Below are 16,361 nucleotides of genomic sequence, written 5' to 3'. Positions count from 1 at the left end.
GAATGGGGACAGGCACTGATATGTGTGAATGTTGTGGGAGTGTCAAAAAGGGAGAACCAAAAAACTATGTAATAATAATAATCTAAAATTTTTATATAAAATTATGTGTGTATAAAACAAGGTCTTAAGTTCCACCTTATCTGATGTTAATATTGGAATTCCTGTATTCCTTTTGTCTGCATTTATTTGCTACCTCTTTGTTTCTTTACTATTAAGCTCCTTTTATAACTGTCTTATAAACATCATATAATTGTACTTTTGTAACCCAATCTAATGGCTTATCCTTTAATGGGAGAATTCAGCCCATTCCCATGCACTTGATTTTACTCTTATCTTACTTTGTGTTTATGATTGCTTTCACACTGTTGTTTCCCCTTCCTTGGATCTGCCAATTTGATCAAGTTGCTATAAATTCCATATGTTTTTTTTTGTTTGTTTTTTGGCCGCGCTGAGCAGCTTGCGGGATCTTGGTTCCCTGACCAGGGATTGAACTCAGGCCCTCGGCACTGAAAGCGTGGAGTCCTAACCACTGGACCGCCAGGGAATTCCCGCAAATTCCATATTTTGTTAATTTGGAAGTTTACTTAAACTTCTCTATTAATGGTTACTTTCCTTTTCACCGATCTCAAAAGCAGACATAGATTTCTTTACTATTATTTGAAAACAAGATACCAATTACCTCCAGAACAAAGTATCTCCCACCAGCACATTTCCCATAAAGAAGCAAACTTCAGAATACTTTCACTGCCCACCCCCATTCCCTGTCTGCTAGGTGAGGTCACGAGAATCCTTTTACCTCTACTTCCTCCCCCCAAACCTTGAAGACACCTAGGGTTTGTTCAGATAGCCTAGAATTTAAATACTGAGCTATTATTGGATGTTATGTAATGATAATTACATATAAACATATATATTGCACACACATACCCGTACCTGTGTATGTACACAGGCAGACACAGAAAGGAGGAGGGCTCAAGAAGGAGGGAGGAGCAGGGGAGCATGTGCGCAGGGCAGGCTCACCTCCCATCACTTCTCTCTACTGCTCTCTCCCTCATCTTAGAGTTTCTGTTCCAGTTCATTTGTTCTATGGTTGAAGTCCTTGCTCAATTATTTTCCTCAGACAGGGCTACTGGGGAAATACATCTCTGAATTTTATGTATATCCCCCAAAAGGAATATCTCTTTTGCCCTAAAGGGCACAAACAATAACTTAGCTGGGTGTGTGACTCTCAGGTTACAGTCCTTTTCTCACCGTAATCTCTAATCAGATGAGACATTATTACTGTTTTATACAGTAAATATGTGTTTATAATGACCCCACATTCACATTTTCTTGTTCCTCATTCCTTCTTGCCTTTCAGGCCTCCCACTTGGGATTTACCTTGCTTCTGTTTGAAGTACCTCCTTACGAATTTCCTTGTGAGAATCTGCTACTTACAAACTGCCTCAATTTTCATATTTCTGAAAGTCTTTATTACACCTTCATTTTTGAAAGTATTTAGGCTTGGTATAACAATCTAGGTTGGCAGTTATTTTCTTTTATCACACTGAAAATATTATTCCAATGTTTTCTATCTTCTGTTTATTGCTGCTGAGAAGCTAGCTGTTAGTCTGTTATTCTTTTGAAGGTTAATCTTTTTTTTTTTTTTTTTTTTTTTTGCTGTATGCGGGCCTCTCACTGTTGTGGCCTCTCCCGTCACGGAGCACAGGCACCGGACGCACAGGCCCAGCAGCCATGGCTCACGGGCCCAGCCGCTCCGCAGCACGCGGGATCCTCCCGGACAGGGGCACGAACCGGTGTCCCCTGCATCGGCAGGCGGACTCTCAACCACTGCGCCACCAGGGAAGCCCTGAAGGTTAATCTTTTTTCTCTGCCTGATTTTAAGATCTTCTCTTTGTTTTTTCACTATGATGTGTCCTCCCTTTTTATTTACTCTACTTTGGAATTTTGGAATCTGTGGACTAAAGTCTTCCATCATTTCTGGAGAATTCTCTTCAAATACACTGCCCCATTCTCTCTCCCGTCCTTCTGGAACTCCAGTTATATATATGCTAAACCGTACAGTCTACCCTCCACATTTCTAAACCTAACTTATTTTCTATTTTTTTTTATCTTTGTGCTACATGCTGGATAACTTCTTCTGACCTATTAAGTTTTCAAATTTTCAGTTATTATATGTACACTTCTCAAAATTCAATTACGTTCTACCTAAAATGTGCTGTCACTTTTTATACTTTCTTATTCCTTGCAGATATTTCCAAGCTTGTCTTGTCTTTATTTCTTTACATATAATAGGCATAATTGTTTTACAATTCATATCTGATCATTCTAATTTCTGAGGACTGTGAGGGTCTGTTCCTGCTGTCTTTCTCCCCCCGCTACTTCTCACTTGCAATGCCTTGTCTCCTGGTGGACTGGTTAATGCTGAGTGCTGCCTGCTGCCCCTGACTGATTATTTGCAGAGATTCTCTGAGGCCAAAGAAGAAGGTGTCTTTCTCTGGAAGGATTTGTAATTTGCTTCTTCCGAATACCTGGGAGTGCTACCATCCAGAATCACCTTATTATTTTTTTAATACATTTATTTATTTTATTTTATTTTTGGCTGCGTTGGGTCTTCATTGCTGCACGTCGGTTTTTCTCTAATTGCAGCGAGCGGGGCTACTCTTCATTGCGGTGCACAGGCTTCTCACTGCGGTGGCTTCTCTTGCTGCAGAGCACGGGCTCTAGGCATGCAGGCTTCAGTAGTTGTGGAGCGCGGGCTCAGTAGTTGTGGCTCACGGGCTCTAGAGCGCAGGCTCAGTAGTTGTGGTGCACGGGCTTAGTTGCTCTGCGGCGTGTGGGATCTTCCCGGACCAGGGCTCGAACCCGTGTCCCCCGCATTGGCAGGTGGATTCTTAACCACTGTGCCATCAGGGAAGCCCCAGAATCACTTTAAACTAAGTTCAAGGCTTGAGGTTTCTGGACTACCTCATTGATAATATTAATTTGGGCTACAAATCTGCCCAACAATCAGCCTTACATAAGCTCTCTCCATCACGATTCCCAAGGCTCACTGCCAACCAGCTGACCAAAGCCTTCAGAAGCTTTTTGGCTTAAGAGAAACCAACAGACTGGAGCCAGTGGTGGAAAGAAAGGGAGCCATGTTGGGGAGGTCTTACTTCCAGAATCCTTGAACTGGCTTTAAAGTTGCATGTATACATGTAAGCATTATAACAACACATCCTATGGTATAAATTTTAACGAGTAAGCCATTAAAGGAGATTTTAATATGTTTAGATGACTTTAGCAGGCATAGTTTTGAGAGACTAAGAAAGCAAAGTGTTGTGGATTATGAGATTACCAGATTATAAAGTTAAACCAAACTGTAACACAGCATAAGGACAATTTTTTTTCTTCAAATTAATTCAAAACTATTGCTGGGCTCTAAACTGAGATAAAATACCTTCTCATGCTGAATTATACTTGTATAACAAAAAAGTGGGTACATACCCTTGTAAAGCCAGCCTCAATGAGGGACATTACAGATGACTCTTCTCTAACCGCCCTTCAAAAGAATATAGTAAATGGTTAGAGACAGTTTTTATCAATTACATCTCACATCTTTAACTATTCGTTAATTTACATAATATTATAATTGTCACATAATGAGCCCTTTTAGATGAATTAGATTAACATACAAATCAAACGTATACAGTTGAAAACAGTTTTGTTTTAGTTTCACACTAGGCTTTTTGGCAGTGTGTATTAATGCCTGAAATACAGAGATTACACTAACAGCCAGGACACAGGAGTGACTGTATATCTATTTGATACGTAAAAATTTTAACTTAAATTACTTCTGTTCTTTCCTTACCTCCAATTTTAAAATGAAATATAAGATTTCCCCCAATTATGTATAATTCAAATCTTCATAGATATTTGGAGTGTGAAGTCCCTAGGAAATACGCCTGGAAAACATTCATACTTTAGGAATGGAATTCTCTTGTGGTTTGCCTATTTCTAAAGTGAAAGGCAGTCCAAAATCACAAAACCTAGTATGATAGTACAAACTCCAGCCATGAATTTAACTGCCAAAGTGAAAGAAAATAAGAAAGAGTAAAGAAAAAAAAGGCCCAACTAAAAAAGGTGAGGCCTGTCACGGCCCACAAGCTGTTATTTGGGCCTCTGTTAAAAGCAAACATTACACTGACACCTGAATTTCAACATCAAAAAAGAAGGAAAGAAGGAAGTATCTTACCTGCGTACTACACCAACAATAACTGTGTTTTCTGAGAGTTCTGATGATCTGATAGACCTTTAAAAAAATGTTTTAAAATAAATTTAAAGCAATTCTTTAAAAACTAAATATACCTAAACGATTTTGGTAGACCAATTAAAGTTGGGGGAGAGGGAGAAGGGAGAGCAAAAGATCCCTTCATACGCTGGAGTCACCTTCTTAGCTACTTGATCTTTCTCTCTTTGGAGGACAAACTCCTAACCAGTGGCCTATGGTAACCCTAACAATTATGGAGGGTGAAGATAGTGCAAATGATGTGCCTTCTACTTGTTCTGCTCTTTGTTAACCTAAGCTGTTTCGGGCGGAAAATTTTCCCTACCTGGGGCTTACATGAAAGGGGTTACTCCTTTCTTCCTACCAAAGGAAAATGCAAGTTTATGTATATTACCACTAGCTGATGGCGACCATTCCAGTGGGGGTGAAGAAGCCCAAGGGTCAGCTCTCCACTGTATTCTAAGCAGTGCAAAGAAGGGTTCCCAAGTAGAATGCAGGCAAAAACAGTAACAATAAATACTCAAAACCTGGAAATTCAAGATATTCTTATCAGTCAGAAAGAGGAGAATCAACACGTGACAGGAAAAATTAAGAATGGAAGACTGGCTGAGAAAAGTAGAAGACACTGCTCCACTTAAATGACCCAAGGAGTATGAGTCTGCCCGCAGGGACTGAATTTAACCTTCCAGAGAAGCAGCTTCCCAGAAAGTCACAGGGAATGAAAATCCAGCCAAAAGGTGAGAGAGGGCAGAGATAAATGTGACAGGAGCAGGAGGAAAAGTTGCTCCACTGAAGATATGCAATGGCTTTGACCCATCCTACCCTGGGGAAGAAAGCAGGCCTATCCGGAGAAGAAGAGCCAGGCCACAGGAAGAGGGAGGAACTCGGCCCCTGGCCTGGAAGGAAGAGGACTCACACCGGAGGGTGACTTCAGACGTAGGAGATGGAGAGGACTGGATCCAGACTGCCCCAGCCAAGTCAGAAGCACGCTGGCCCCTGGACAATGTGTCCGGGATGAGACAGAGAGTAGCCCAGACTTACTGCCTTACTTCAGTTCTGCTGGTTCAAGAATCACTTGTGTCACTTCTGAATCACTAAACACGGAAACTGATTTGAGTGACTATTTTCTCAATTCTCCCAAGGATGGTTCATAACATAACCATTCCAGATGCATAAGAGAAAAGTCAATTCATCATATACAATGGATGCCTCGGTTTTGGCAAAATTTCTCTGTAAAGGGCCAGATAGTAAATATTTTAGACTTTTTGGGCCATACAGACTCTGTCACGACTACTCAATTCTGCCATTGTGGCACGAGAGCAGCCACAGACAATGCATAAACGAATGGGCCTGACTGTGTTCCCCTTTGCCTATCCCTGCCTCAGGGCACTGAGGCTTAATTTTCTCATGGAGCTCAGGGTGAGAAAGGCTGAAGTCCAATGACAGATGCAGACTAGCTCTGGGGCTGGGAAGTTGCTCAGGGATGGAAAAGCAGCCCTAGGGACCAGCCAGTCTCTCTCATGGACCACGTAGCTCGTAACACTCTCTCTCTCTCTCTCTCTCGCTCTCTCTCTCTCTCTGTGTCAACACTTCTGCTTCTCCTAGGGTCCACTGTGCTCCTCCAGCTTCTATTTGCCTACCATCTCCAGAGGGAGCCAACCTAAAGGGCACTGGCTACCTGGCTATACCGGAGGAGCCCTCCTGACAGGTCGCTGAAGGGCTTGCTGACCAGGTGCCAGGCCCTGGTCCAAACATGGTCTCCCTGCCTAGAAAATAGCCAAGCTCACCTTCCTGGAGAAGGAGCCATGGGAAGGGCTGTTTTGGCTCCGGAGGGTGACTGGCATGGCAGACCCTCACACAACAGACAAGGCCAGGTCACTTTTCAAACCTGTTGGCTAATACTCACCCTAGCACTAATCGTAAACAGGGAATGAAAGACATGGACTCACGAATGGTATTTCCATGACTTCTTAGGACACTGTAGTTGTTCTTACATTTATACTTCTATCATATCATGAAGATTTAGAGGGAGAAAAGGCAATTTAAGTATGCAGCCAGCCATTTCAAACTAGCTCTCATCTTTTTACAAGAAAAACAGAGATCTGAGTGGTATAATAGCAAGTACGCAACCACGTAGATGGTCTCAGTTAAGTAGATTTGGATACAGAGATGAGGGGCACTGGGCTAAGGACAAAGTAGAAGGAAAGACCATGTTTCCTGGAGACAAGCAGGTCCCTGCAAAGGAGGTCTAACACGGTATGAAAAGGCAGAGGCGTATTCTTAACTTTCTCTGGTCCATAAGAAGGAAGAACTGGCTAGGAAATAGAAATGTCAGGAACCCGGGTTACAAAATAACACCCTTTACTTTAGAATTCATGAAAACTAAGAAAGGAATGACATGGAGTCATCAAAATATACACCCGGACATTCGGAAGGAAGATTTCAAGAAGTCAGAAAAAAAGATGGGGCGTGAGGGACTTCCCTGGCGGTCTGGTGGCTAAGACTTTGCCTTCCAATGCAGAGGGTATGGGTTTGATCCCTGGCCAGGGAGCTAAGATCCCACATGCCTCCTGGGCAAAAAATCAAAACATAAAACAGAAGCAATATTGTAACAAATTCAATAAAGACTTAAAAAAAAAAGAACGGTCCACATCAAAAAAAAAATCTTAAAAAAAGAGAAAAAAAAAGAAAGATGCGGTGTGAGTCTACAGCATGAGATTCTGAAAGGCTGCACAAGCACACTGGGAAGCTCTCAGAACCATGCTACCTGGTGAAACATTTGCATTTGATTTGGTTATGCACAACAGAAAACTCCAGAGAAAGTGGCTTAAACAAGACTTGTCTCCCACATGCAAGGTGTGCAGAGGTGAGCAGTCCAAGCTGCAATGGCACTCTGCAGCATCAGGAACTGGGCTCCTTCTGTGTTACGTTTCTCTATTACTGTCTGTACGTGGTTTCTTCCTCATGGTCCAAGACAGATGCTGAGCTCTAGCCATAACATCCACATTCCAGACAGCAGGAAGAAAGGCATGCATATTCCCTTCAAGGACACTTTTCAGAAGTTGCACATGACACTTCCATTGGCCAGCTGCAAGAAAAGCTAGGGAATGCAGTATATTTTCTAGGTGGTCGTATTCCCACCTAAACACTAGATATTCTGCTATTAAGAAAAGAGTAGAAATGGATATTGGGGGGCAATTACCAGTCTCCAGATACACTAGGAAACTACAAGTAATTCTGATGATGGTCTTGATACAAAACTGGAAAAAAGGCCACATGCTGGAGGCTTACTGTATGAACATAGCAAAGCTCTTCAATGACTTAAATTTTACAATACCACAACTCCGTTACTTGTACTATGCCACTGTTCCCTCTGCCACGTGGAATGAGTTTCACATTGAAAAGAATGGAATTTACAATAGTAAAAAGGATGTTCAGACCAAGGTAAATCCAGAGATAGTTATGAAAGCACTCAGCACTCTGAGTTCAATCCTGCTTCTGCATTCAACAGACATTTTTTTTTTTAAACATCTTTATTGGAGTATAATTGCTTTACAATGTTGTGTTTCTGCTTTATAAAAAAGTGAATCAGCTATACATATACATATATCCCCATATCTCCTCCCTCTTGCGTCTCCCTCCCACCCTCCCTATCCCACCCTTCTAGGTGGCCACAAACCACCGAGCTGATCTCCCTGTGCTATGTGGCTGCTTCCCACTAGCTATCTATTTTACACTTGGTAGTGTATATATGTCCATGCCACTCTCTCACTTCGTCCCAGCTTACCCTTCCCCCTCCTCGTGTCCTCAAGTCCATTCTCTACACCTGCGTCTTTATTCCTGTCCTGCCCCTAGGTTCATTGGAACCTTTTCTTTTTTTTTTAGATTCCATAAATATGTGTTAGCATACGGTATTTGTTTTTCTCTTTCTGACTTACTTCACTCTGTATGACAGACTCTAGGTCCATCCACCTCACTACAGATAATTCAATTTCGTTTCTTTTTATGGCTGAGTAATATTCCATTGTATATATGTGCCACATCTTCTTTATCCATTCATCTGTTGATGGACACTTAGGTTGCTTCCATGTCCTGGCGACTGTAAATAGAGCTGCAGTGAACATTGTGGTACATGACTTTTTGAATTATGGTTTTCTCACGGTATATGCCCAGTAGTGGGATGGCTGGGTCGTATGGTAGTTCTATTTATAGTATTTTAAGGAACCACCATACTGTTCTCCATAGTGGCTGTATCAATTTACATTCCCACCAACAGTGCAAGAGGGTTCCCTTTTCTCCACACCCCCTCCAGCATTTATCGTTTGTAGATTTTTTGATGATGGCCATTCTGACTGGTGTGAGGTGATACCTCATTGTAATTTTGACTTGCATTTCTCTAATGGTTAGTGATGCTGAGCATCCTTTCACGTCAACACAGACTTAATTCTGTTAACGTATGTTGGGTTTCTACACAGTGCTTTACTTCCTCCATCTCCCTTTATAAAAATCTTCCCTTTCATTACAGAGCCCTGCTCCTGTTGCACAGAGGACTAGCTCTTCATTTCTTCTGAGTACACTAAGCATATGCCTTCTAAAAGGTTCTTCAGTTTCTTATAGAAAACAATTTTCTTTGTCTTCAGGCTGTTCTTTCCCCCTCCATAATTTGGCAGCTTTTTGGTCCCCTTCTTTATCCTTGAATGGGAGCAACATCAACCCAGGCAGACTGTCTGCAGCAGAGAAGTCTCCCTTGCACCCCCCTTTGCTGGGCCCTTGGGGTTAGCAGCCGTCCTCCTCTGAGGTCTGGACCTGCAGATCAGGTCAACAGGTGCAAGTTCGTGCTCAGAGAGCGCTGCCAGCAGGCGTGCATGGCTCTGCTGCTCAGAGGGGACTCCTGGCCTGCTCTCTGCCATTCTCTGGCTAAACCTGACAACTGATGCAGTTTGCTGTTTTGAAACTGCAATATGTGAAGGAATGTTCCCAGGCTCCTTATGCCTCTGCCCCGTCTTACAACATGGTAGGAAAAACCACGTCTTTGTCCATCTCCCTCTGCTCCCTGTCTTGGGTTTTCTAGTGGATGTAGAAAGTAAATCACAGAAGTGATGGTGCTCGGCTCTGGTCGGTGCAACTCCAGCTTCCCAGGCTCAGCAGGACACAGTGGAAGTAAAGCAAAGCCTCTTCCCACTTCCTTCCTGCAGGGCCATTGGAATTTCAGCTTCAGAGGCTGAAGTATGCAGAGGACATTCCAGGAACAGGCTTCTTTATTGGTCCCCATAGCACAAGAGGTACAGTGAGAATCCCTGTCCTTTTCTGTCTCCCAACTTCTGACTTATCTGTCATCTTATCTTTGGTTCGTTCATTGCTGTGGTCAGTTTTTGTCTCTACAGGAAGTTGGGAGGAGGCCCTGACCTCAGCCTCACAGCTGGCTGACAGGCCTCCGCTCCTTCCATCTCCTTCTCCACTCTCCAGGCGGCAGCCACAGTGCTTTGGCAGTGCACTCCGGACACTCCCCTGCGTAGAATACGCAGACTACGCCAGGGTCTCAACTGCCTACAGGGCAGACTCCAAAGCCTTTGGCTCAGCACACAAGGCCCTCCAGATCAGGCTCGTCTGCTGCTCCACCCTCACCCTGAGCCAGGGCCCGTACCTGCTGGATCCAGCAGCCACCTGACACCAGGCAGAGGAGCCCTGGACACCCTGCCCGGTCCTACACGTGCTGCTTCCTCCACCCAGAATGTTTTCTCCACCGTCCTTCCTTTCAGAACTCCCGCTTATCCTTTGGGACTCAACTCAAACACCCCCTTGTGAAGCCCTCCTAGACACAGGCACCCGCAGCATACCTCCTCTGTGGGCATCTATGAGCTGTGCTGAAATCGCTCGCTTGCCCCCGCCAACAAAAGCATTTGTTCCTCAGAGGCAAGAACCATGTCTTATTCACCTGTGTAGCTCTGGTAACAAGCACAGTGTCCTGAACCAAGAAGACCTGCCAAGTAGGGTTCCCTCAACTAGTGAGTTTGAAAGTATCGCAGACACAGAATATCTAACCTCTAGGAAGGCATCTGATAAGGAGTGTAAGGAGTCCCCACATGTCCCCAGTAGAGAGATACAGCTGAATGCTAATCATTTAGACACATCAGCAACTGATGAAAAACCTTCACAGCGGGTGTTGATCAGGTATCCCAAAAGGAAGAATAAGGGACAGGCGGGGCTCTGCCAGGGCTGAGGTCTCTTAGTGAGCAGTATAAGTGGAGAGAGAGGGCGAGCAGGTTCAGGAGGGACGGCCTGGAAAGATTCCTTGAAGGAACAGTCCACAGTGGGCAGGCACCCTTAAAAGGGATGATCTTAAGGGAGATAAACCAGGTAAGGGCCAGAACTGAGATGAAACTGACTAGGAAAGTAAATCAGGGCCCACTCTTGCCTCTAGAAAACTCACTACAAATGGCACAAGGACTCCCCCCACCCCTTGTCCTCCAAATCCTCAGCCAACAAGACAAAAGTGACGTGGTAGAACACAGCTAGCAAGAAAGACTTCCGATTCTTGGCCAGGGCTGTGACACAGCTGTCAGGAAAGGAGCGTGACCAGGGGTGCCTTTGTAGAGGTCTGCTCTCTGGCTAACACAGGGGGGTGACGGCTCTGCTTACTCTACGCTCATCTACCCAAACCCGTGAGCTTTTCGGTTCGGGAGCCATGCCTACGAGAGATCTTGATTGGAAGAAGGTACTCAGAGGAGTCCTCCTTGATGGGGCTGGAATATGAAACCACACTCTGTGAGAAGCCGCTGACAGCAGTGAGGATGTGCTCCAACCAGAAAAGACCACTCCTGTCCTCAAATGTTGGAAATCTGGGGCCAAATATGGACAGAGCTGGACTCAACATGGAGGAGAACTTATGAAACTCAGAACTCTCCCTTGGGAAACCCTAACCCCCATCAGAGGCTGGATGGAGGGTGGTGGGGACTTGGTAGAAGACATGCACTCATGACAGTCTAAGCTTCTCTAAAACCGCACGTTAAGCAACCCAGGTCACTTTCTCTGTTTTAAAACTGTATAAGTTGTAAATTTATAAATTTCCTGAATGAGTTACCCTATTTGTTTAGAATATTCCCAAAATGTGTAACAGTACTTTCTCCTCCTTCAAAAAGTGGAGCATAATTGTGTTATGTGTACCTTACCACAATAAAAAAAAAGTAGACCATAACTACCACAACTTAGTTTTTCTTTTATAACACAGGACGGTCTAGCAGAGCCATCTTTATGAGTATGAATGTCATGGTCCAGCACATACCTGTGGCCAGGTTTGGACCTGGACAAGACTGTGAAGGAAGACAAGTTGTCCTCAGCACCTCACCCCCCTTCACCTTTTCTGTTTGGGCTCTTTGGCTCTCCTTAGATATTTCTCCGGCCTAGCAGCAGTCTACCAAGACTAAAAGCACCACGTAACTAAGATATTTTCTTCCCTTCCTCTGAGTGCTATCCATCAAATGCTAGAGAGAGAAAGGATCTTGGAAACCAAGTGTTCCAAATTTACAGCTGAGAAAACACATCCTCAGAGAAGGCAGAGAGTTACCCAAAGGCAGCTGGGCAAGGGAAGAGCCGAGCATAGGACCCAGGGTCAGAGCTCTCTCCACATCTCCACATCCCTCATGGGTGTGCTGTCAGATAACACGTCAAACAAGTCTGGGCTACAGTGACAATGGCTAACTGCCATCAACCAGACAGAAACAGGAAAGGAACACAGGCAGCATGGCAGGCAACACAGAGCAAGGCCCGAGGGAAGCTTTACTGGAGGTGGATCACACCTGGGTAAAAGCCACCTCATCTGACTACTTGAAAGGTGAACTCTCAAGTACATGGAAATCACCATGTACCTGTAAACAACCTTCTGATAGGATGTCATTTTCCTGTCAGCTCAGTTTTTAACTCCTGTTATATTTGGTTTTCAACCTTTTCTATCTCCTAAAAGTCAACATTTAAATGTCCTTAAAATTAATACATTATAAAATTTTACATTATATTGAAATTATGATTTGTCTTCCCCAACATAAAAGTTTTCTTTCAAATAAAATGGGTATTTCACTTTCGCCTTGCTTCCATCAGCAGCAAATGACTTTCTTTAGAAAGTACTTTTCTTAGATTTATGTCTGCTGCCCAAATTCTCTCATGATATTGATATTCTGCAAGTATGAGAAACAAGGCACATACACCTAACATTAGAAGACAATTTTCAAAATATTTATAACTTCAAAAACATCTAGAAAACTATAATAACTCTTGTTGCAGTACTATGCAGGTGACAGTTGTGGTTAATTACATACAGGATTTCATCTTAACCCTTAATGGTTCACATTCAGATTTTCTTACTGTTTTAAGCAAAGCAAAACAAAACAAAAAAGATAGAGATCCCTCCTGGAAATAATAATATTCTAACGTCTTGCTTATTTTACTTGCATGGAAGGCAACTTAAAAGACACTGAATTTAACCTAATGTATTTGGGGCTGCGTTTACTGTCACAAATGAGGCCTGAGTCTCAGGCTTACCTGCACAGCACCTCCCCGTCCAGCTGTTGGGGATTTCTGTGGTCAATGATGATGATGTCATGATGTTTGTCCAGGAAACAGGCAAGGGCCGTCTGAGCCTCCTTGATAACTGTACACTTAAACCCTGCTTTTTCACATGCCCTACAGAATCCATTACACTGTTTATCTTCTTTGGGAAACACTAAAAGTACCTGAATCAAAAAAGCATGAACACTTTTAAAAAAAAAAAAAAGAAAGGTGTCGTTAGAATTGTCATTTCTTAACAAGCCACAGAAAACTCCCAAGTGTTTTCAAGGCAAGTACACAGATGTGAGCATAACGATCTGTTGAATAAATCCTTTTCCTACACGTAACTCTGGGACGTTATCACTCAGCTCCCTGAAATGAGTGCTATTCTATCTGTTCTTAGTCTGGAAGTCAGTGCATGGATCATATGCTTATTTCTTTTGCTAATAAGCCCACTGGAAGAACTCAACAAAGACTTGATTAAGTACTTTATCTTAAAACTGAGTCAATTAAAAAACACAAATATTTATTTTAGTTAACAGTAACTTAACTAGGTAAGTCCTTAGATGGCAAACACCAATATTTCAGTCAAACTCCCAGAATACTTAATACTTTAAATAATACATTTAAGTATTCTGACTCAAGACTTTATGTAACTCCTCCAAGTTAAAAAAAAAAATTGCTTTGATTATAAGAGAGGAGACTTAAAGTAGACCAAAACGTTACAGTTCAAAAACTGCCCGTGTGGTGATACAAGAATAGCGCCAGGTGCAAGAAACAGCTGGCTGTCCTCGCACCTGGCCTGGATGGGTGAGGCCTGCGTCTGCTGCCCTTTCCCCTGCGCAGTCAAGCCGCCACGCCAAACCTGGGGCAGGAGCACACTGCTCCATCCCTTCACACTCACACTAACGGGGCAACTGTGGTACGTGGTACAGTCAAGGTGGGACAGCCTAAGGGAAAGAGACTGCAAAGCTGACAGAAACCCCATTCCCCAAGACTCAGTCCCTCTAAGCTTACCCAGGTGCACAAATACCACAAGTGCAAAGAGTTAAGAGAGCACATTTCTTCTGTGCTGGGCAGCATGTGGGATCTTAGTTCCCTGACCAGGGATCAAACCCAGGCCCCCTGCATTGGGAGCGTGGAGTCTTAACCACTGGACCACCAGGGAAGTCCCAAGAGCACATTTCTGCCAGTCCTTTTCACATTTTAAAAAATGTAACAGTGAGCATGCGTTTGTGTACAGGAAGCACCAAGTAACGCTGGAGCTAAATTTCAATTGGTTATTTTAATATTTTGGATTAGAAAATTTATAGATATTTTCTCTCTGCTAAAGCTGATTCAGTAACAGAGCAGACCATGCTTTTACTCTCTATATTGGAAAATTTCAAACCTACAAAAAGTCATGAATGACAATAAATGCCAGAACACCCTTCTTCTAGTTTCATCAATTGTTAACATTTTGCCACCTTTGCTTTCTCTCTCTCCACATACGTACTACACACGTACACACACACACAATTATACATATTATCTTATTGCTGAACCTTTTAAAGTAGGCTGCAGACATTTCATCTCTAAATACCTCAATGTGTATTTCTAAGAAAAGTACATTCCCTGATATAACTGTAGTACTGCTATCAAGTTCAGGGAATTCAATATTGATCCAATATTTTATCTAAAACCGAAGATTATTTTCAATGTATAACTTTAGACCCTCTCCCTCCCCGTCTTTAAAGAAAATCAAGGTGAAAATTACAGCATGGTATATTATTACCTGGAGCTGATCTGGATGAAATCTCATGGGGCCAAATTGTATATCAGCTACTGCTACCTGCAAGAAAAAGATCTGCTTAAAAATGAAAAGAAAAAAAAAAAGATAAGCTTGCTTAAATTTTTCTCTCATCAGTGCCACAGATGAAAATGAAATTTCTACTCTAGAGAAAAATTACGTAAATACTTATTAGACACAGGGATCTCAGTTATCTCCTTATAAACCCCAGGAAAGGTGGAGAGCAGAGAAGGACACATAAAATGAGTCTGATCCCGGCTTTTCTTTTCCTAGCTGTGTGTGACTCTAAGTGAATTACCCAACCTTCGGCCTCAATTCCTCATGTGTTACAGAGATCACGTGAGATTACAATATAAAGAGCCCCCAAAGATTAGACACCGAACGAACATTGGTTTCTTCCACATCTACTCCCATCTTTCCCCTGATGGACAATGAAATCTTACATCTAAAATGGCACACACACAAAAAAAGAAATCCAGCTATCAGAACCATGGGACCTCAAAGACTCCTTGTTGAGAAACGGTTAACACTTTCATTTTACAGACAAGCACGGTGCTTATCAATAAATGCTTATTGGGAAATTCCCTGGTGGTCCAGTGGTTAGGACTCTGTACTCTCACTGCTGGGGGGCCCGGGTTTGATCCCTGTTCGGGGAACTAAGATCCCACAAGCCTTGTGGTGCGGCCAAAAAAAAAAAAAAAGCTTATCTATTTGAGAACTTAACACACAAAGATAAATACAGTGTCATAACCAAACCCCAACAAGTAATAGAATCATAGCGCCAACGGAGGGCTCAGCATATACTGGGCACTGTGCTAAGGGCTGAACATACGTTATCTCGCTGAACCTCTGCAACATGTTGAGAGTTTATATTGGAAAGCTGAGGTTCCAAGTACTTTGTTTAAGGCCACAAAGCAGCAAGTGGCATCTGGGATTCCACTGACCAGTCTGTTTAGTTTTATAAACTGTGCTGCAAACCCAGGGCCACTGGAAGGTTTGGGAAGTCTGTGCACTGCACAAAGGAGCACAAGGGAGGGAGAATGGAGAGCTAAAATCCAGTCCCAAGCCATAAACCCTGGCCTTGGGTTGCTACCTGGAGGAAGAGACACATTTTGCAATTTTTCCAGAAACACTGTATATATGTGTTGAGGGGATCCCTACCCTACTCCAGGCCTCTGGGTGACGGGTGTGATTTCATACCTAAAACACAGCAGCAGCAGAACTATAAACCTTCCCACAAGATACTTCCTAACTGCCTGCCACCTCCCATCTCTCCCCTCAAGCAGTGATCTCTCCTACAGTAAACACGTGCAACAAAACCTGCTTAGTGATGGAGGAAGTCCATGTATATTTTTAACTGCTAGAAGCTGATGTCTACTAATTATGGGACACTGGCTCAGTTTCTGATTTGCTTTGTAGTAACTTCACCTCTCAGAAGGTGTAGAATGAGGGTCGCTACTACTCTAGACCTGAGACTGAGGAGGAGGGCTTTGCAGTAGGGTGGAAGGGTGAGCACAGACATCCCACAGCACCGTCTATCCTCCAGAGCTGGGCAGTCACCGGCCTCATCAAGAGGCACAGCTGGATGCCAAAGCCAGAATTTCTGACGGAATATGATCCAGGAGGTCCAAGAGAGTCTTAAAAGAGAGAGATGTGCTCTACGTAATCATACTTGCAATGACTTTTTTGTCGGTTTTTATGAACAAAGTTTAAAGAACAATGACTTTTTTGTTGGTTTTTATGAATAAAGTTTAAAGAAAT

The 16,361-nt window shown here is 43.1% G+C and overlaps 1 protein-coding gene across 2 annotated transcripts in view; it reads right to left on the bottom strand.

Annotated features, from left to right (window-relative positions):
• The window catches only part of PDE8A (phosphodiesterase 8A), a 100,869-nt gene that overhangs the window by 60,294 nt on the left and 24,214 nt on the right, over nt 1-16,361 (bottom strand). For both annotated transcript variants that reach the window (XM_065872234.1, XM_065872235.1), the window contains exons 2-5: nt 14,586-14,642; nt 12,806-12,996; nt 4,238-4,294; nt 3,490-3,544 (exon numbers count right to left, since the gene is read on the bottom strand). In XM_065872234.1, the coding sequence (XP_065728306.1) occupies nt 3,490-3,544; nt 4,238-4,294; nt 12,806-12,996; nt 14,586-14,642 (360 nt within the window). The remainder of the gene's footprint in view (nt 1-3,489; nt 3,545-4,237; nt 4,295-12,805; nt 12,997-14,585; nt 14,643-16,361) is intronic.

The sequence above is a fragment of the Phocoena phocoena genome, chromosome 2, assembly GCF_963924675.1.
Source record: "Phocoena phocoena chromosome 2, mPhoPho1.1, whole genome shotgun sequence".
NCBI lineage: Eukaryota > Metazoa > Chordata > Mammalia > Artiodactyla > Phocoenidae > Phocoena > Phocoena phocoena.
Note: the sequence above shows the minus strand (reverse complement) of the source record. Positions and strands in the feature narration are given on the sequence as shown.